Source organism: Lucilia sericata, unplaced genomic scaffold (genome assembly GCF_015586225.1).
Source record: "Lucilia sericata isolate MDLA Ls3-8-SP2 unplaced genomic scaffold, ASM1558622v1 Contig000062F_arrow, whole genome shotgun sequence".
Lineage (NCBI taxonomy): Eukaryota > Metazoa > Arthropoda > Insecta > Diptera > Calliphoridae > Lucilia > Lucilia sericata.
In genome coordinates, this window is record NW_023994097.1 from 173,771 (window position 1) to 196,936 (window position 23,166).

At 30.6% G+C, this 23,166-nt stretch overlaps 3 protein-coding genes across 3 annotated transcripts; 1 reads left to right on the top strand and 2 right to left on the bottom strand.

Moving 5' to 3' along the window:
* Positions 1-570: 570 nt before the first annotated feature.
* On the bottom strand, positions 571-1,532 carry LOC119616220 (larval cuticle protein A2B-like). The gene is made up of 2 exons (XM_037972548.1): positions 1,344-1,532; positions 571-1,096 (listed from the first exon to the last, which is right to left on the bottom strand). The coding sequence occupies exons 1-2, from the start codon at positions 1,353-1,355 to the stop codon at positions 656-658; spliced, it is 453 nt and encodes a 150-aa protein (XP_037828476.1). The 5' UTR covers positions 1,356-1,532; the 3' UTR covers positions 571-655.
* Positions 1,533-9,807: 8,275 nt separating this feature from the next.
* LOC119616215 (larval cuticle protein A2B-like) lies at positions 9,808-10,671 on the bottom strand. Its single transcript, XM_037972544.1, has 2 exons — positions 10,571-10,671; positions 9,808-10,469 (listed from the first exon to the last, which is right to left on the bottom strand). The coding sequence occupies exons 1-2, from the start codon at positions 10,580-10,582 to the stop codon at positions 9,909-9,911; spliced, it is 573 nt and encodes a 190-aa protein (XP_037828472.1). The 5' UTR covers positions 10,583-10,671; the 3' UTR covers positions 9,808-9,908.
* A 4,610-nt stretch (positions 10,672-15,281) lies between these two features.
* LOC119616212 (larval cuticle protein A2B-like) lies at positions 15,282-16,155 on the top strand. The gene is made up of 2 exons (XM_037972541.1): positions 15,282-15,381; positions 15,449-16,155. The coding sequence occupies exons 1-2, from the start codon at positions 15,370-15,372 to the stop codon at positions 16,046-16,048; spliced, it is 612 nt and encodes a 203-aa protein (XP_037828469.1). The 5' UTR covers positions 15,282-15,369; the 3' UTR covers positions 16,049-16,155.
* Positions 16,156-23,166: the final 7,011 nt, after the last annotated feature.

Here is a 23,166-nt window from a genome sequence, read left to right on the forward strand (position 1 = left end):
ATGGGGCTAGGTGAAATAAAGGATCGATTTTTACCATTTTCAATAGGCTTGGGCCGAAAAAAGTGTGAGCCAAATTCATCCAATTACTATCTTGAAAAATGCGACCTGTACCTTGCGCACAAGGTTTACATGGACAACCAGCTTAATCGACTCAGAAAACGATTCTAAGCCGATTGGTATACTTTAAGGTATTTTTGTATTAGCGTTAAAATCATTTTCTGAAGGAGATCTTATATGGGGGCTAGGTGAAATCGTGGACCGACCGTGGAAAATGTGCAATTTTCAATACCAAACTACAACAACTAAAAATATTTGTGAAAAATCAATATAAAAATCATACTAAGGAATTTTTTAGTATTCGTAATTTATAGCAGCAATAATCACGTAAATTGGTATAAAATTCCTAGAAAAGTTGTTATTAGTATTAAATTTATACCGGATTTAAAGATTTCTGTACTTTTAAGCCCCGTTAACTCCTTAATTGTTATGACTGAAATTAAACCCACGATTTTTTAAATTTTAAAAAAAATTTTAAATCTAAATTAAAATAAAATAACAATACTTTCAAAATTATGATTCAATTTTTTATCACATTTATTATGTTTAAAACAAAAACTAGTCAACAAAGTAATCTACAAATAAACAATTGCCCGATTTACAAGTGTCTGACAGCGTAAGCAGGAGCAGCGGCAACGAAGGGAGCAGTTCTGACAACGGGGGCAGCAACGACGGGAGCAGCCTTAACTACGGGAGCAGCGGCAACGACGGGGGCAGCCTTGACAACGGGAGCAGCGACTACGAGGGGTTCACGGCGGACAACAGCGTTGAAACCATTGATGGGATCAGCAGTGTAGGTAACAGTACGTTTAAGACCATCAGCATCGATCAAAGTGTATTCACCGCGAACAACATCGCCATCGCGTTCCTCCACATGACCCTTGGAGTCACCAGAAAGATTATCTTGGACATTGTAACCGTATTGGTATTGGGGATGAGGATCGTATTCTTCAAGTTCGACAGTCTTGGCCAAAACGGGAGCAGCTGGTACTACAACAGCAGCATTGGCGACAGCGAATAAAGCGAGGGCAATCACAAACTACACAAAGAGACACAATAAGCAAACATTACTATTTTATTTATATATGTATATTTAATTATATTTTTTATCTTTTCTTATAGTTTAATTTATTAATTTCATTTTAATTTTGCCACTTTTTGTTTTCATTATTTTTGACAACAATATTTGGTCAATAGTCCTTTCTGTTTCACATTTTTTAAATTGCACTATTTTTTATTTTTGTAATATTTTTTTAATTAGTTTAAAGGTTTTCCTTTCAACCCACCTTGTAGGCCATTGTTATTTATTTAAATTGATTTTTTGTTTAAGTTTAAACACTTAAATTGTTCTTTACACTTGGTGTACAAAACACTGAATGTCTTCCCTCTGCTAATTGGCCACAATTTATAGTTGATAATTTGTCATTGAGGCGTCTTCATTGAAATTCAATTTCGGTAATGTTTTGCTATTTTCGATAAAAATTAAAAATTAATATTCTGCACATGCACCCCAGACAGACAAATATACCAATTTTGATATTTTTATTTAACTTCATTTCATTTCGTCATAACTGTTGTGTTCTATTGCTTTGTTAATAATACTCGTACTGTTAATTTTTTCAAGTTTTTGGATTTTTTGACTCGACTTGTTTAACCAAATATTAAAAATATTTTAAACAAGTGATTTTATTATAATGCAACAATTGCTACAAAATTAAAACGTGCTAAACAATTTGTGTTTAGGAAATATTTATTTAATTCGTTCGAGTACAAATAATTTGAAAATAATAAAAATATTTCAGATGTTTTTATTCAGAAAATGCAGAAATACTTTTTAACAAAAACAAATTAAATTATTTGAGTAATTCTTAAATTTATCAGATGTTTAAGTAATATCATGTCAAGGAAGTCGTTAACATAACTAACTGTAAGGTCTCATACACATGACAAATATTTGCTCAACGTCCTCTAGTTTTGAGGACCACATTTGAAAAGGAGTTAGGTTTTCGAATGCTGGCTTTGATTTTTCAAGCTGATTTCAAACACTTTAGGTTTTTCTAAGCTTTTTGAAACTTTATGAAATATTTTATTTAAAAACTAGATTCCATTTGCTTCTTTGTAAAATTCCTTTTAAAAATCCAATATTCTGTCCAATTCAATATCTTTTGAAATCCAAAAAAAAAATTTTTTTCAGTAGTAGAAAATTCTATGATCACAAGCAAAATGCTAAGTGTGCATTTTGTATGCCATTTCCATTATACTTTATAGTGCAAAATTTTAAGTATAATGGAAATGGCATACAAAACAAAATGGTTTCTTATTAAACGGAGAAACTAATAAGCGTTATTTTAGCTAGAATCACTTTCTGTGTCGATTAAGACATGTCCGTTTGGCTGGCTGTAAATGTAAACCTTGTTCGCAAGATAAAGGACAAAATTTTCGGCCCAAGGACGATATTGAAATTGTTTGAAAACCCATTATCATTAGTATCACCATGAAATTCTGAATGACTAACTTCTATATAAAAATGAAATTATTTCTTAAAATTGTATTAGAATCGACCCATACTTTACCCTAACTTCAATAAAAGCATCTTTTAGACAATTAGTTTTTCATTAATAAATTGCTAAAATACATCGGAATTTAGGAATTTTTTAAAATTTTTTAGGCTCGATTTCGAGTCAGACTTGGTGATAATTTTTTTCCAAATTTTAATTATATGTTTATACCCTTCACCTTCGTCAGAACGGTATCATTAGTTTGTTTCTCGACCCTATAAGGTATATACATATATATTCTTGATCCTTCGATATCTTCGGGATCTTCAATAATTCTGTCAGAAATGTTTTTGACAACTTTCAGCAAAATTCCTCCATTAATAACGGAGATATAAGCAAAAATCCGAAACAACCTCTGACAATTTCATCAAAAAAAAAAAAAAAAAAAAATAAAGTGCATGCTTTGACAAGAAAACCAAAAACAACATACAGCTGTTTTACATATTGAAAAAGCGTATGTGTGACTGTATGTTGGTTTTATGTCTTTGCGTATTTTGTTGATTTTTTTGTGTGTTTTGTTTCGTTTAGCGTTATTTGTTGTTGTTTTTATACCCTACACCACTTTATTAAGCCGTGTCCGTCCGCCCGTCTGTCCATGTAAACCTTGTGCGCAAGCTACAGGTCGCAATTTTCAAGATAATTGGATGAAATTTGGCACAAGGACGAAGCCTATTGAAAATAGTTAACATTGGTCCTTTATTTCACCTAGCCCCCATACAACAGAAACCCCCGAAAAGGGCTTCTGAGCTCATAATTATGTTAAATATACCTGTATATTGATAAAAAGCGGCACAACTAAGTGTTATATAAGCTTTGATGACCTTGCCAAATTTCATAGAGATCGGGCCTCATTTGACCCTAGCTCCCATACAAAGTCCCCTTCAGAAAATTACTTGAATGTCCAAAATTAACTTAAAAACACAAATATCGCGATGAAATTCAGCACAATAAAATATTATGTAAATATAAATATATTCGCAAAATTTTATCGGGCTTGGTCCATATTTATCCCTAGCCCCCATATAAAGCCTTTTTCAGAAAATTAGTTTTTCATCCATAAATTGCTTAAATGTAATAGAAGATAAATGCTTTATTATGAAAAATAAATCACATTTAATATTCATAACTGGTGTAGGGTATCATATGGTCGGTCACGCCCGACTATACTTTCTTACTTGTTAGTTTTGTTATTGCTGAAGTACCCAGCAAAAATAAAACGAAGTACTTCCAAAAGAATGACATTTATCACCACTTCAAAAGTAGCACTAAGTGAATTTTTTTACATTCAGAGGAAGTGATGTTTAAAGACATCCAAAGGATCGAAAATAACTTTATTTTTTCAATGCTGAAGGTACATTTTTTGGTTTTACATTTTTATGAGATAAAAAAATATTATTTTGTTTTTGGGCTTTTGTATTAAATATGCCCTGCAGGAAAGGGTACTAGTACCAATCTAGTATTTTACTCGTACCAAAATCATCATTACTAGTTCCCAACTGTAAACTTTCCTATACCATTATAATGCTCAAATTAACATAGAGTGTGTTTGAAAAATTACTAGTACCATTAGTTCTAGACTTATACTGGTACACTTGGACCCAATTGGGTTCTTTAGAACCAGTTTGATACTAGTTCTAATATCTATATAATTAATAGGCAAGACGATTTTTTGTGACCCCTTTTACTCTTACAGTATACATCAGATCTTGGCAAAAATTATATCATTTTAAAGGTATTTGTTCGCAGATGTGCACAATATATATATTAATGAGATCGGTTCAGAAATTTAAGAGATATAAGAGTTTAAAGTTGTTACTAATACATAGAAACAATAGTCACACGTACGTATTCTTGAAATTAAAAACAAACAAAGCAAGAAACAAAACAAAAAAAGTAAACAACACGGCTTTTTGAAAAAAGAGAGGAGAGTGCAGAAACGTTTAACTTCTCTGTTGCTGTTTGATTTTTGTATTTTGCATGATATTTGTTTTTGTTGTTGTTTTTAATAAGGCTTAGGCAATGCGAAAATAGAATTTTATTGTTTTATATTTTTGTGTAAAGTGCTAAATTGTGAATGAGATAATGATCTATTTTGTTATAATATCGTTACGATTGTTACCAAATCGAAAGGAATATTTTTATAAGAAGTAGGACTTCAGTTTTATATTCAGAGTTTTCGATTGGAAGTTTTTCGTTATTTAAACTTTTCAAAATAGTTAAATTGAAGGACATTCCCGAGGAAACAACGAACTGGGAATATAAAAACATGCGTAAATAATGCTTGGGGACACCTAAAGAAATGCCAAACAATGTACTGATATTGGTGTTTGAACTGGAAAATTATTGGTAGGACATCAGTACCGGAATTCAGTAATTTTTTTTTTAATTTTAAGTATTGATATCTAAAAGTAATGACAAATATCAGTTACATTAACGAATTTCTCTAACTTTTTAACAACCGTAGAATATTTTAAAGACAAATATCGGAAAAATATTAGAATGTCAAAAGTTATGTATTGAAATATTTTTAAAATATAAAATTATTAACGTGAAGTTTTAATTTATTTTTTACTTTTTCGATTATGTTTAACGAAAAAAATCGGTGAAATGAAGTTCAGAATACATACCACATAACGACAAAATGTTGTAGTTAAAAAAAATACTGAATTGCGGTACATAATTATTAGTTTTGATTGATTTGGAAGATTTAAATGATGGATTAACGAATTGATTCAGTGTCAGTAAGAAATAAAAATAGCCTGTAAAAAATATAAGTAAAGTTTAGTTGGTCATGCCGGTATATGATACACCGCAATAAATGGATATGTATATCGCTTATATGCAGTTTAGCACAGCGAGGACTTGATGATATTCTTCTTTTTTTGGGCTATTCTAACCAATTAGGAAATAGTAGTGTAAAGTGAAAACTGTAAGTTGAATATGTGATGGTTATTTGTTATATAAAAATAGATACAAGTTGAAACTGCTAAATATAAATCAAGTCTTTTGGGATGAAGAGTGTTTAACCGTACTTAGCAATTTATCGTTTATTATTCATTTACTTGCTATTAAACTTGCATATATTAACAAAAGACTGAAATTTATAGTTTATTAATGATTTCTTTCAAACAGTACTAAAAACAGTACTTGAGAAATTAAGGCCTTATTATGCATATACAAAATCAGTGTGTAATTGGAAGCCAATGCATATCGTTATGCGGTTCTATATGAAGGCTAATAAAAGGCCCATTAGAAGGCCTCATAGAATATCTACTATTAAATTCTATTAGAAGACATTAAAATTGAATAAATGTATGTCTGCTGAAGTCTTTGTCGAGCGTTATAAGGAAAAATTTATACAGCATATACCTGTTGGATGGACTACTAATGACATCCAAATAAAATTTATTTATAATTAGATAAGACATTATTTATTTTAAATATTTTTACTGTTTTCACAAATTATTTAGAACATTTCAACTCTGTATTTTGAACAGCTAACATTTCTTTACTGGTGTGTACACTGTACAGTAGAGTACTCCAGCATTGTGAGCGATGCGTAAATATGTAGGGGATAATAAGTCGATAGAAGAAATGTTCGTTATTTTTTATTATTTTTAAAATAGTTGAAATACTTTTGTAAAACAAGTTGTATAACTAATTTTGACAATTGAGGCTTTAAACTTCTGATGGAAGTTTTACTAAAACCCATCACATTTTCTAGAAGAAAACATTATTCAAAGCAAATTATACACTTTGATAATATCAATAAAGTTAATTTTTTACCACAGATTTGAACTACAAAAATAGGGTTTTATTTTAGCTTATTTATGCAATTTTTCCAGCATTGGTTCTGGTCGAATTTCGACCGCTTGGCGAACTCTAGTTCATAAAAAGACGCCATAAATGGTGGTTTTGCTCTTTTGCAAACCTCCTGCACAATTCCAAGTGAAAACAAGTAGGAAAGTATAGTCGGGCATGATACCCTACATCACTGAGTATGTTAAAAATGTGGCTTTACTTTTATATTAGAGTTATGTATGCTGGATTTCATCGTGATACTAGTGTTTATTAGTAAATTATTGACCTTCAAGTCATTTTCTGAAGGTGACTTTGTATGGGGGCTAGGGACAAATAAAGTCCGATAATTATGAAAATTGGTAGTATTATTAAGACGTATGTAGAAGTTTTGACGATTTTTGTAGAGATACTACAATATTTAAAATAATTATGAACTCAAGAGCCCTTTCCGGGGGGTAGGGTTGTATGGGGGCTAGGTGAAATAAAACATTATTAAACTTATTGCAGCTTTTAAATTTAAAAGACGTACTTACATAGGGATTTGCCTGCAACCGGACCTAAATTTGCATGCACAATTTATCCTCTAATTTGAAGAGATATGTTTGAAAACATGGTTTTTTATGCAAAATGTTTCAAAATTATATATTAATAATTTAAAAAAAATATTTTTTTGTTCGACATGGTTAGGACAACTATTCTATGTTTTTGTAACAATATTTTGTTGTTATAGCCAAACAATTGTTATTTTTATTGAATTTCCTCAATATTTTAGTTACTGTAAACATTTATATGTTTATGACAATTATAAATTTGAGAATGATTCTCAGAAAAATAATTATTTTTACAACAAATAAATAATGATAACCATGTAAACATATTATATTATATTTAGAACCATTTAAACTTTCAAACAACCATTAAATAGTAGGTTTTTACATGTTTACCCATAAAATGTTTAAGATATAAGCAAAATACGTTTACTATTAAAATTATTTTGGTATCGTCATTTTTATATCAGTTGTATGTTTTATTTGTACTAGATCGGATTAAATAAATTGTTGAACAAACAAAGTGTTGAAATAATTGTGAAAAATAAATAATATCTAAAAATATAATCGTAGACAACATTATAAAATTTAAAAGAAATATAAAATACATAAAAATTAATAATTAAAAAAAATGTAAATTATCTTAATATTAACATGAAAGTGTGGATATATTAATTTTTATTTATGGGAATACCAGTGCTTGGAAGTTTTGTGTTTGTTTAAAAGAAAACTAAAAATATAATTACAATTCATACGGAACACACTAGATTAACCATATTATGTTTAATATGTGATTACTTGAAACCATAATATGGTTACTTGAAACAATAATATGATTACTTGAAACAATTATATAATTACATGAAACCATAATATGGTTACTTCAAACTGCAATATGATGCCACATCACATTATGATTAATAAAACTATATTATGATGAAATATTCGGACTATATTTAATCATAATATGATATCTTATTATACTAATAATGATCATAATATGTTTTAACTTTAACCATAATTCTAACCATAATATGTTGCTCTTAGATTATGGTTACCACAACCATATTTTTTCTCTGCGTGCAGTGTGTTTATATGTATACATATAAATATATAATATGTACATAAGTATGTATTTAGATTTATTGATTTTTTCGAACTGTTAAGTTATATTATTAACTGAACCTTTTTGGGTATACATTTGTTTCCAAATTGTAACAAGTAAGAAAGTATAGTCGGGCTTGGCCGACCATATTATACCCAACATTAGTTATGAATATTAAATGTGATTTATTTTTCATAATAAAGCATTTATCTTGAATATTACCTTGGTTCCGATTTATTTAAGCAATTTATTAACGAAAAACTTATTTTATAGTTAATATTTGTCTGTGCTAAATTTCATAGCAATAACAGTGCTAATAAATGAATTTCGTATATTCAAGTCACTTTCTGAAGAGGGGCTTTGTATGGGGGCTAGGGTCAAATGAAGTCCGATCATTTCGAAATTCGGCAAGGTCGTCAAGGCTTGTATAAAACATACGCGTATTTTTTATTCATTGAGCGTTATAGTGATTTTAAGAAGGGGACCTTATATGGGAGGTAGGGTCAATTTCATCGCTATACTCGTACTTTTAAAACAGATATGCTCGTTAAAGCTGTTTTTCGGTGGTACACTTGTATGGGGGCTATCCGAAAACGTGGACCAATATTGCTCATTTTCAATACCAAACAAACCTTACCTATATTTGTGAAAAATTTCATCTTGCTCATTCCGTTCGGACTCTATCGTTTTCAACAGGCAGACAGACGGACGGACATGGCTAGATCGTCTTAGAATTTAATAAGGAGGCAGAATATATATTCTTTTGTGGGTATATGACCAATATTTCGATGTGTTACAAACGGAATGACAAAATCAATATACCCCCATCTTTTTTGATGGTGGGTATAAAAAGGAAGCGAATAATTCGCATATGCGAAAGCGAACATTCGTTACATCCCTAGAATTAAATAAAAAACTTGTAAACAGTAGCTATCTAAACTCCTTTGCAATCTTTTGCTAGGATCAATAGGTGAAATGTTACACTCATTTGAAAAAACCCTGTATGACCAAAATGTCAACTTTGGCCCTCTCTACCTCCGGCAGTTCTTGACTGATGTTTATGGCCTACTATCCAATAGTACTAACCTTGGAGCGAATTTCATCCAAATCGATTTTTTGAGTTGGGCCATTTGACACGAAATTGCCCATATTATTTATAGGTGTTCCTTAGTCTTTATAATTATTATCATTCTCGAGATCGTGATTCTGTTAAATTGGTATTAGAGTACATACAGCGTTATTTCTGTTATGAAGAACCTATATATTTGTGGTCAAAAACTTAAGTTCTAAATATTTATAAGAAAAATGTACTTAAATACGATAAAAGTGAAATTAGTGATAACAAATAAATTTCGTAAGAAAATATTTTTTGGTGCATATTTTTTTCACATTTTTGGGGCATATTTTCCCATTTTATAGTGCATGTTATAAGCGCATATTTTTCATTTTTAAGTGCATGAAAATCCTTGCCTTGCTAGTAACTGATAGATCGTGGTAGCAAATAATAAAGGAACGATTAATAAAGACCTTATGTAGGGCTAACGTGTGAAATCTAATAACTAGGTAAATCGTTGTGCCAAATGAAAAGGATTGATTCGTAAAGACTATATTTACATATATGGACATAGTGGACCACCTTCTGAAATTCAATTTTAATTTGATCGTGTGAATATAAGATTCGGCATAGCAGAACATAACACTCTTATTTGTTTCTTCTAACATAATAAATTTTTAAATATATTTTTTTAAATTTAATAAATTTATTTAACTATAAATTAAAAAACAATCATATTTATCTAATTAATGATCAGTCACGGTATGATTTATCAAAAATGACATTTAGTGATGGGAAACGTAGTGGGATGGGGCAGAGTAGGTGGTGTAAGCTGGAGCAGCGTAGTGAGCTACTGGAGCAACAGTCTTAACAACAGCTGGAGCAGCGTAGTGGGCAACGGGAGCAACAGTCTTGACTACAGCTGGAGCAGCATAGTGAGCTACGGGAGCAACAGTCTTAACTACAGTAGGTGCAACTACAGCTTTGACAAGAGGTTCGCGGTTGACAACAGCGTTGAAACCGTTGACGGGATCGGCAGTATATTGAACGGTACGTTTGAAGCCATCAGCATCGATCAAAGAGTATTCACCACGTACTACATCACCATCGCGTTCTTCAACTTGATGCTTGGAGTCACCAGAAAGGTTGTCTTGTACATTGTATCCATATTTGTATTGAGGATGAGGATCGTATTCATCATCAGCTTTTGCCAAAACAGGTTGAGCAGCATAATGGGCTACGGGAGCAACAGTTTTAACAACAGCGGCAGGAGCAGCATGGTATACTTGAGCAGCTGGGAGGAAACCAGCATTGGCGACAGCGAGCAAAGCAAAGACAGCGACAAACTATAATAGGAATAATAAAAATATAAGTACATATTTGAAGTTTGCTAATATTGTATTATTATCTCTTTAGAGTTGAAATAAGATTGGTATAGTATCCGAACCTTGAATGCCATTTTGATTAATTATAAAAGTGACCGGTTAAATGAATGTGTAATTCGTATGTTACTTGCTTAAAGAGCAAATGATGTTTGTTGCCCAAAATTGATTTTGTCGTAGTTTTTATAGTTGAAGTATCTTTTTATTTCCTCTTTGTTTTGAAATGTAATTGAAATCAAAATCGTTAATGTGTGATTTAACAAATGAAGTAAATAGCAACAAAAAGAGATAAATGTGAGCTACTGAACTGGTTTTAAGACGTACTTAAATGTTTAACATTGTTTTATTATTTTCTATTTTAGATATACATACATACATATGTATGTATGCATGTAACATTAAGTTTGGACGTTTCTATTGTAAACTCCATCGAGTGTTTAATAGGTGCTAATATAACTACACGTTTTTCCTTTTTATACCCTTTACCTTCGTTTCCGTTTGTAATTTCCACAATAGAATTTTCTGACCCTATAAAATGTATGTATATACTTATTCTGAATCTTTGTAGAAGATAGCTATGTACATCCGCCTGTCTGCATGTTAAAATCAATTTTCCAAAGACCCCAGATATTTTCAGGATCCAATTCTTCAAAAATTCTATCAGACATGCTTTCGAGAATTTTACTATTGAAAATCAAGAAAATCATTTTATAAATGAGTAAGATGCTCTTTTCGATATGTAAGTATATAGGCAATATGTTTTGCAGAAAAAAGATTTTCCAATGACATTTCAATTAATACGAATTTTGTCTTAGAAAAGAATTATATTGTCATATAAAATCCAAAAGCTCAAAAAAAAAGAATACAAATTTTCGAAAATTGGAATTTTCCTTTTGATTTCATGTTAACAAATTTCATTAAAACTTTAAAATTTAATTCATAAATATTAATTTAATCAAATCAGATTTATGAGCATTGTACATTAGGGTTTTGACTTTCTGCAATTTTTACAAATATCAAAAATACCATAGCAAGAGCTTGTAGGGCGTGAACAGATGTTAAGGAATATGATATTATTTTTTCGCGATCGTGAAAAAAGTTCTCGCACCATAGGCGATTAAGTTTTGTATAAATTTTATTTTTTCTATATGAGAAAAATAAATAATTTTTGTCAACATTTTTGCATTTGTATTACAATATCTTAAAGAGAACATTGTTCTTAAATCCTTGTTATGGAAATTTTAACAAATCACGATAATATTGCAGGTTATAGAAAATAGTATACTATTATATGAAAATTATTAAAATAATTTTTGAAAAATAACGAACGAAAGCATTTTAGAAACTGCTTTCGGTGCGGGAAGTTTTTTGACCGATTTGACTTAAAAAATAGCCTTAAATTATCAGGACAGTATTAGCTTTAAGGCAGTACTATGGTATTTTGCCGCCCAAAAAAAAGTCATAACCCTATTGTACATATGTGTTATAAAAAAATATGTTGATTATTAATATTATTTCAATATTTTTCCATATTTATTGGGTAATGTCAACAAATTTTTAACAAAAAAGTGGGATTTTGAACATGGCCCTCTTCAATTTCGAGGAAATTCGATGCCCACATTCTTTACATACATACGAAATTTAAAATTCTCCAAAATTTTAAAATTCGTACGGTTAGGATTTTATTAAGGTTCAAAGTTCATATTTCTTAAGATTTTTTCCAACAATAATTAAATTTGATATCTTCCAAACTATATATCCGATTTTTATCGTCTTAGTCCCTGATTAAAGCCTATCGGCTGTATTTATAAAAACTTATTTTAGGTTTATTAAACAATTTTAGGCAAAATTCAGGAAAATCGTATTTATAAACGTGAAATAGCTTAAAACACCTTCAATAAACCATTGACAATTAGAAGAATTTTATTGTAGGCTCGACCCTTCTTTAAGCCAACAATAAGTTGATTTTTAACAATATTTTTCACAGATAAAGATTTTTCCGGTAATTTTAGGTTGATTGCGAAAACTAATTATGGTTTCTTTTAAAATAAAATCTAAAAATTCTAATTTTAACGTTTACAAATTTGTAAATAAAATCCCAGAAAATTTTTAAACGATTATATTTTGAGGAAAAAACTCAAATCTAGGCATTATTGGATTAATGCATGAATATTTGACAATATTCCAATTGTCCAGCACTATTTTTAGGCAATTTGGAAATGCCCGTCTGTCAACCAAATGATGGACAAAATCATTTGATTTGGCTTTTTCAAAGTTTGTTGGTTAAATATAATGCCATAAAGTAATTAACCATGTAAATTATATTGATTAGTGTTATACTAATGCAAAATATATTCGCCGGCATTAAAATTAGTCAAATATCAAAGAAATTTATCAATAATTGCAAAAATTTATCAAAAATGACAAGGAAAATAAGTAAAAATAAGAAAATGTGTCATAGTGATGTATATTTTGTCGCAAAATATCCGTTATTCGGATACTTTTAATAATAATTAGAAATTATATGTTATATTTATACATCTGAACTAAATAGACAATTATTAAAGCCATATATATATATATATATTTATTTTTCTTAAAAGTTTGTTTTTATTGTCAAAAATCTATTATAAACAAAAATATGAAATTAAGAAAACCGAATCAACGAATATTTTATCCTATTTGTACGCAACACTAACACATAAAATGACAGCCATATTGTACAGTGCTGCCAACTTAAACATAAATCAGCACAATAGTTAATATACCTTTATTATTTGTTTATGAATATCACAATTTTATTAATGGTTTTTAAGGCTAAAGTGTGCTTGAACTATTGAGTGCATTAAAAGCAAAATAAGATTTTTTTATAAATACAAGCGTATATCTTGTAGTTTAAAAACACTTTTGTTAAGCTTCAAAATAAGGATAGTAATTAAAAAAAATTTTGAGTGGGACAATGAGCAGATCTCAAGAAAATCGACTTTTAGTAAAATAATTACATAATTTCCATACAAATTTAAAAATTTGGCAATGGAAAAAATTTCACAAACGAGAAAAATATTAATTTTCCCATTTGAGAACCTTCCACCAAAAATCAGTATAATGCTCACAAATCACCCATTAATAATTACATGTATGTATGTATGTATGTATGTATGTATGTATGTATGTATGTATGTATGTATGTATGTATGTATGTATGTATGTATGTATGTATGTATGTATGTATGTATGTATGTATGTATGTATGTATGTATGTATGTATGTATGTATGTATGTATGTATGTATGTATGTATGTATGTATGTATGTATGTATGTATGTATGTATGTATGTATGTATGTATGTATGTATGTATGTATGTATGTATGTATGTATGTATGTATGTATGTATGTATGTATGTATGTATGTATGTATGTATGTAGTATGTATGTATGTATGTATGTATGTATGTATGTATGTATGTATGTATGTATGTATGTATGTATGTATGTATGTATGTATGTATGTATGTATGTATGTATGTATGTATGTATGTATGTATGTATGTATGTATGTATGTATGTATGTATGTATGTATGTATGTATGTATGTATGTATGTATGTATGTATGTATGTATGTATGTATGTATGTATGTATGTATGTATGTATGTATGTATGTATGTATGTATGTATGTATGTATGTATGTATGTATGTATGTATGTATGTATGTATGTATGTATGTCTGTATGTATGTATGTATGTATGTATGTATGTATGTATGTATGTATGTATGTATGTATATGTATGTATGTATGTATGTATGTATGTATGTATGTATGTATGTATGTACAGTTTTCAAGAAAACTGGGGGGACGCGATTTTTTATGTTCAATTCATAATTTTAAAAAATTTTTTGTTCTGTTCAGATTTTTCTTAAACAAAATATACAACATATGGTACAGTTTTGGTATGGTATGGCGATTTTTTATGTTCAATTCATAATTTTAAAAAATTTTTTGTTCTGTTCAGATTTTTCTTAAACAAAATATACAACATATGGTATCATTTGAAAGGTTTTTTCAAACCGCATCTAGTGGTGTGCAAAATTTGGATTTGCATAAATTTTATTTATATTAATGAAAAAATATAATTCAAAAATAACTTTTTTAAATATAATCCAGCTTACGAACGGCCATAGCTAGACTTAAAATATTTAAAGCATGGTACATTTTGAGAGGGGTAACAAAAACACGGTTTTGCTTTCCATACTGATTGAGTCGGTCTAATGTTCAGTGATAAAAATAATTTTATTCATTCTGATCTTAAACCATTTCGAAACGGCCTATTAGTTTTTATATGGAAATTAAAAGAATTATACCAATGTATGTATGTATGTTCCACAAATTGTGCATATTTATTTTTCTCTTCATAGAATTTGCATCTATAGTTTTACGAATGTATGTAAGTAAACAATTAAATCAAATTCAATCACATCTATAAGCAATAGAATACATAATAATTTTAAAAAGTAAATAAATAAACAATAGCATTTGACAACGCATTTTTGACCCATTAACCTAATGCTGAACCTAAATATTCGTTTAAAACTAACAATACACATGTAGATACATTCATCAACGTCAGCAACTGAAAAGAAGAAAAATCTGTTTTACTCTTTTTTTAAGAGTATTTTAACGGTTTTTATATCTCACTCACTTTAGTAAGATCTCCTTTTGACCTGAGAAAACATGATCAAATAAAAGCAGCAAACGTTTGCATAAAAATTATCAAACTTTGCTTACAGCTCAAGCAAGCAAGACACGCTTACGAGTATTTGATTTACTTTGTGATCAGTCACTTCATTAAACCTGATTAAAATGGCATTCAAAGTGAGTGAAATTCATTACATATAACATAGTAAATTGTATTTAATTAAATTTAATGCTTTTGTTACAGTTTGTTGTTGCTTTTGCCTTGCTCGCCGTAGCCAATGCTGGTCTTCTCCCAGCTGCCCAAGTCTACCATGCCGCCCCAGCTGCTCATGTTTATCATTCTGCTCCCGCTGCTGTAGTTAAGACCGTTACTCCTGTTTTGGCCAAGGCTGATGATGAATTTGATCCTCATCCCCAATACAAATATGGTTACAATGTAGAAGATTCTGTGTCTGGTGATTCTAAGAGCCAAGTTGAAGAACGTGACGGTGATGTTGTTCGCGGTGAATACTCTTTGATCGATGCTGATGGCTTCAAACGTACCGTTCAATACACAGCTGATGATCACAATGGTTTCAATGCTGTCGTCCACCGTGAACCTCTTGTAAAGACTGTTGCTCCCGTAGCCCACTATGCTGCTCCTGCTGCTGTTGTTAAAACTGTAGCTCCAGTAGCTCATTATGCTGCTCCTGCTGTTGTTAAAACCGTAGCTCCTGTGGCTCACTATGCTGCCCCTGCTGCTGTTGTGAAGACCGTAGCTCCCGTGGCCCACTACGCTGCTCCCGCTGTTGTTAAAACTGTAGCTCCCGCTTACACCACCTACTCCGTACCTGCTCATCACTAAATTGAATGCCATTATTAAAGAATCATTTCTGACTGACAAAGCTTGTTAATTGTTTTCAATGTTATGTTTAAATGATGAAATAAATATAAGATATTATTTTAAGAAAATTTTTTGAAGTTTTATCTTTTTTTCAATAGAGATTTTTGATAACAGAAAAAATGTTTTTTACGTAAAACCTGTAAAAGATCTCGATGAATACTATGTGGACTTTGTAGCTAAATATGCTGAAGTGTTACTGAACGTTCGCGTAAAGAATAAAATAATATTGATTTTGTGACTTGAAGAAATAATAATGGTTTAGTAATGATTTAATTCTCTATAGAATATCTATAAAGATATCTCTATAGGGATATTCGTAAAAACATTATTTTATTACTAATTAACGGATCATCTACTCCAATAATGTATACAGACGAGTAGTTTTTAGATTACTTTAATGGATTATGTACTCCAATAATTTTTGCGGGGTTACGATAAAAATATCTACAAAATTATGTGACTCACAATGAGCTCAAAAGATGGGGGTATATTGATTTTGTCATTCCGTTTGTAACACATTGAAATATTGGTTATAGACCCATAAAAGTATATATATTCTGGGTCCTTATTAAATTCTAAGACGATCTAGCCATTTCTGTCCGCCTGTCCGTATGTCTGTTGAAATCACGATAGGGGCCACACGGGAGGAGCTACACAGTTGAAATTTCCATCTATTGTTAAGGTTTGTTTGGTATTGAGAATGGGTAATATCGGTCCACTTTTTCGGATAGCCCCCATACAAGTGGCATAACTGCTTTAGAAGTATGTCAAATTCGACATAAAAAAGTTTCATATCTACAACATTTTTTGAGGATCGGCCCATAAATGACCCTACCCCCATATAAGGTCCCCTTCTGAAAATGACTTTAACGCTCAGTACTGGATTAAAAATATGAATATAGTCGAAAATAGACGAAATTCTACACAAATAAGTTTTATGCGAGCCAAAATCTCTCTACCAAATTTAGTGAGGATCGGACCATAATTGACCCTTCCGCCTATACAAGGTCTTTCAGAAAATTACCTTAATGCTCATTACTGGCTAAAAAATACGAGTATAGCAATCAAATTTTACACAATTAAGTTCCTCGCGAGCCAAAATCTCTTTATCAACTTTTATGTTTTAGGTCCATAATTGATAAGTAATTGATAATTCGGGATAAGTAAGTTTCATACAAAGCAAAACCCCTCTATCAATTTTTTTACGATCGGCCCATAAATGACCCAGCCCCCTAATATAAGGTCCCCTTCAGAAAATGACTTTAACGCTCATTACTGGCTTAAAAATACGAGTAAAGCGATGAAATGCGATACACGTAAGTTTCTTACGAGCCAAAACCTTTTGTACCTATTTTTTTTGTGATCGGCTCATAAATGACCCTACCTCCATAAGGTCCCCCTCTGAAAATGACTATAACGCTCATTAGTGGTTTAAAAATATGAATATAGTGACGAAATTTGACACACATAAGTTTTATGCGAGCCAAAATTTTATGAGTATCGGTTCATAATTGACGCATATGAAGGTCCTCTTCAGAAAATTATTCATACGCTCACGTTGTAAAAATTGAACAAAAATACTTTGTTTTTAACAAGTTAGATTGCTAAATTCGGCTGAGCCGAATCTTAAATACCCTCCACCAGCTAATTTTATATTAAGACTTTTCTAATTGGTCAAATATTTGTAGAAATAAGTTATCTCATGTCTTGAATTGAAAAATCCCAAGATTTAAACAGCTTAAATCTATTACAATTCCAAGATTTATTGAACATTACAAACGCAATTTTCTTTATATTTTTATAGCGCTTAGCGATATTTAGTAATTTGCATGTATGCATGTGTGTGAAAATTAAAGGATTTTCAAAATACATATATAATCTACACAAATTGCTAATGCAACTAGTTAAATACGGTTAAAGTGCTTTCAGGGGCAGGACCTAGATATGACCAATTATAGTCCGATCGTAAAAAATTCTTTAAGCTAAATTTCTGTACATAAAAGCTATATTTCAGTAAAATTTTATATCTATATCGTAATTTAGTAATAAGTAATGTGTGTTTAAGTGATTTTCGGAAGGGAACGTGAGAAATCTTGAAATAGAATTTTTGTATACAAAACTAATATTTGTGGCAAATTTTGTATCAATAGCTTTATTTGGTAATGAGTAATGTGCGTTTAAGAGATTTTCGTAAAAGGACCTTGTATGAGAGCTATGACGAATTATATATAAAAACAAAATTTCAAAATTCTGTAACTATATCATTATTTGGTAATGAATATTGTGCATTTAAGTGATTTTCTGGAGGGGACCTAGTATGAGAGCTACGACCAAATATGGACTGATCGTAAAACAATTTTATAGTGTAATTTATGTATATAAGGGCAATAATTTTGCTAAATGTATGATATCAATATTTGGTAATGAATTATGTGCGTTTAAGTGATTTTCGGGAGGGAACCTTGTATGGGAGCTATGACCAAGGTTGGACTAATCGTGAAAAAATGTTGAAATAACATTTATGTGTACAAAAATAGTATTAATGCCAAATATTTTATGGGTATCACTATTTCCTAATGAGTTATGTGCCTTGAAGTGTTTTCTGAAAGGCACCTTGTATAGCAGCTTTGATCAATTTGGACCGATAGGAAAACAATTTCACAGTAATATTTCTCTGTATATGAGCAATACTTCTGCCAAACTTAATAGTTAGTAATGAGTTATGAGCGTTTAAGTGATTTTCGGGAGGGGACCTTGTATGGGAGCTATGACCAATTATGGACCGATCGGAAAAAAATTTCACAGTAATATTTCCGCTCATATGTGCAATACTTGTACCAAATTTATATGGATATCCTAATGTAGTAATGAGTTATGCGCGTTTAAGTGATTTTCGGGAGGGGACCTTGTATGGGAGCTATGACCAATTATGGACCGATCGGAAAAAACTTTCACAGTAATATTTCTATGCATATGGGCAATACTTATACCAAATTTTGTATGGATATCTTAATTTAGTAATGAGTTATGCGCGTTTAAGTGATTTTCGGGATGGGACCTTGTATGGGAGCTATGACCAATTTTGGAGCGATCGGAAAAAACTTTCACAGTAATATTTCTATGCATATGGGCAATACTTATACCAAATTTTATATGGATATCTTAATTTAGTAAAGTGTTATGAGCGTTTAAGTGATTTTCGGGAGGTGACCTTGTATGGGAGCTATGACCAATTATGGACCGATCGGAAAAAACTTTCACAGTAATATTTCTATGCATATGGGCAATACTTATACCAAATTTTGTATGGATATCTTGATTTAGTAATGAGTTATGCGCGTTTAAGTGATTTTCGGGAGGGGACCTTGTATGGGAGCTATGACCAATTATGGACCGATCGGAAAAAACTTTCACAGTAGTATTTCTGTGCATATGGGCAATACTTATACCAAATTTTATATGGATCTCTTAATTTAGTAATGAGTTATGAGCGTTTAAGTGATTTTCGGGAGGGGACCTTGTATGGGAGCTATGACCAATTATGGACCGATCGGAAAAAACTTTCACAGTAATATTTCTATGCATATGGGCAATACTTATACCAAATTTTATATGGATATCTTAATTTAGTAATGAGTTATGCGCGTTTAAGTGATTTTCGGGAGGGGACCTTGTATGGGAGCTATGACTAATTTTGAACCAATCGGAAAAATTTTTCACAGTAATATTTCTGTGAATATATGGATATCTTAATTTAGTAATGAGTTATGCGCGTTTAAGTGATTTTCGGGAGGGGACCTTGTATGGGAGCTATGTCCAATTATGGACCGATCCAGAAAATTTTTCTCTGAAAGAATTCTATTGACATAAGATTTTAATTTGTAAAATTTTGTGAAGATATCGATATTGTGATGGAAGTTATTAACGAAAAACCCATTTTCCGGGAATATGTACTTTTGTATAGGAGGTATATAAAATTGTGGACCGATTCTGGAAATTTTCTGCACGGATCAAGATCTTGTGTAGAAACGAATGTATGGTGATTTTCATGGAATTATCTTGCATAGTTTTGGAGAAAATTACATTAGAATGTGTAAAAAATGCTTATTTTTTTCGAGGTTGTTTTAAATTTATCATAACTTTTGCCGATGTGAACCGATTTTGCTCATTTTCAATACCAAACTGTACCGGATAATAATGAATATTTTGGGTGAATTTGGTTAAATTATATTGCTTCGTTTTAACGTGAGCGTGTTTTACACAGACAGACAGACAGACGGACGGACGGACGGACAGACGGACATAGCTAAATCAACTCAGAATTTCATAAGGACCCAGAATATATATACTTTGTTGGGTCTCAGATGAATATTTCTTGGTGTTACACACGGAATGACAAAGTTATATATACCCTCTATCACCACTGATGGTGGTGGAGGGTATAAAAATTAATATTTTTTAGTTCAAAAGAGCTCGGTCCATAATTAACTTAAGCCATATTCCAAATATCACCCTGATATTTATAGGGGAGCATTCCTGTAACGGCATACGGTTTGATGGAGGGTATATGAGATTCGTTACAGCCTAATATAACACTCTCACTTGTTAAGGCTAAATTTAGCATTTTTATTTATCAGTTAGCCTCAATACTCAAAATGTATGCTTTAGCTTCTGGCTTTTTGCAGTCTTTTTTCCGATTTCTTATTTAGCATTAAAAAGGCAAATATTTTAGAATTTTCATTATATGTATATTTGAGAATTTATAATGAGTACATTTACAAAAACTTTTATATTTAAAAACTTTAAAGTTTTTGTAACAAATGGGTTATTTATTTGGGATATTGGATTTTTATTATAACTAATTAGAGTAATTGTTATGAACTTTATCTGTTTTACAACTTTTAACTGATTTCCGGCAGATGTTTCTGTTGTCAGATGAGCTACAATTTTACACAAATTAATTTTACATTCTTATCAAAAAATAAGATAAAATAAAAATAAAATGAGCTACAATTTTACACAAATTAATTTTACATTCTTATCAAAAAATAAGACCAATCCAAAAAAAAAACTATATTTTTTGGGAATTGGACTGTCCATTTATTGGAACACTATATATAGTAAATTTGAAGATAACAAGAACAAGTTCGGTTCATATGCTGTTTTATAACAGAAATAAGTACTACAAGAACGAATAGTCGTGCTTGACCTAAAGTATGATAATTTAAAGCATTTATAACTATAATTTAATAAAGCTTTTATGTAAATTCTTTTTTTTTTTTTATTCCAAAACATTTAAACAATTTATTGACGAAAAACTATTTTTTTAAAGAGAACCTTTATATGGGGTCTAGGGGCAAATATGGACCAATCTCTATAAAGTTTGCTGAATTTTGTCGCGATATTATTGTTTATAAGTGAATTGATATTCTAGTAATTTTCGGAATGGGCTTTGTATGAGGGTTAGGGTCAAATGAGATCCGACCATTACGAAATATGGAAGGCTCATCAGTGCTATTAAAAATCTAATCGAGATACAGGTATAATTAACAGGGGGTTAATTGTATGGGGTCTAGGTGAAATCATATATCGATATTAACCTTTTCCATAGGCTTCGTCCTATTGAAACTTGGCGTATATGAGAAATTTCATCAAATTATCTTGAACATTGCGACCTGTTTCGCAAACTTAACATGGCCATAAAGCCAGTCAGCCGTACAGATAGAATACTTTAAAGTATTAATACTTTAAGGTGACTTTATAATATTTTTTACCCTCCCCACTGAAGTAATTTATAGTATAAATAGAAACATTTTCTTAAATTCTGTGATAATTGATCGTTTTAGATCTTGCGTCCATTCTAGGACTTTTGAAAGTCATTGTTCGGGAATTCACGACTATTATTTTTCACTTGTTTCAATACAGATTTTTAAACTATACAAATTTTGTCTTATTTTTTAAGCCTTATAGCCTTTTCCGGCCTTTTTTAATGTCCGACTAAGCCTTTTATTTCTGAAGCTCCTGGCAACACTGATCGGTGGTAAGCCCCCTTCAAGGTATATTAATTTTATAAGGTAGTGTCATCGGCGAATTCAGAATACCAAGCGAATTAGTTATATTTTTTTTACATGTAGTTTGACATTGTGCCTGCACTTGAAAGCGAATTGGCTGTAAGGGAAAAATTTCTAAAACAGCTGACAATAAATCAAAGCGAATTTATATTAAACAAAAAATGTTTATAAATTTGAATCTGTTTATAATTTATTTTGATGTTTAAACTTTTAAAAATTAAAAACACAAAAATATACCCTATTCACACAATTTCACTTTAATCACAAAATTCACATATACAAAATGAAACCAGTTTGACATTAACAAAATGAAAACAAAGTTTGACATTTACAAAATGTAAACAAAGTTTGACATTAATTATACACTACGGCGAAAAATGAACATAATAGCAAAAAACGATCAGCTGTTCTGATAACACTACCTTATAATTAATATATCTTGGCCCCCTTTAAAAAAAAGTATTTTTTACGTGTTCATTACATAAATACGCATCATTTGAGATTTGTGTCTCTACAGCTGTAACTTTTAGTTGCCAAATTTTCAACACAGCTATACGAAATTGGGCTTGAATACTATATAAGGTTTTTGTTTTTACCAACAAACATTTTTCATGCGGTTTACAACCACGCAAATGGAATTGTCTCTGTTGATTTGGCAACAGCACCTAGAGGCATAATCGGTAATATGAATCCATCAAATAAGATAATGAAAAGTTCTTCCTTACATAGAAAACATAGTAAACCCTGAGCATACCCTCAGAAAGAAGAAAGATTCAATGTCACTTGTTGTAATGCCTAGTCTAATCCATGTACACCGTCACATCATATATAGTCCTACCCCTTATGCGCACACTCGTGGGACCAAAATTTAGAGAATAATACGCAAAAAAACAACAACAACGACAACGCAAAACCAATGATAAAGGCTTATTATCAAAAGATGACCTTCTGGCCACAATCCAAGAGACCTTGGTCATTAAGTCAGGTAGTGCGAGCGACTGTCACAGC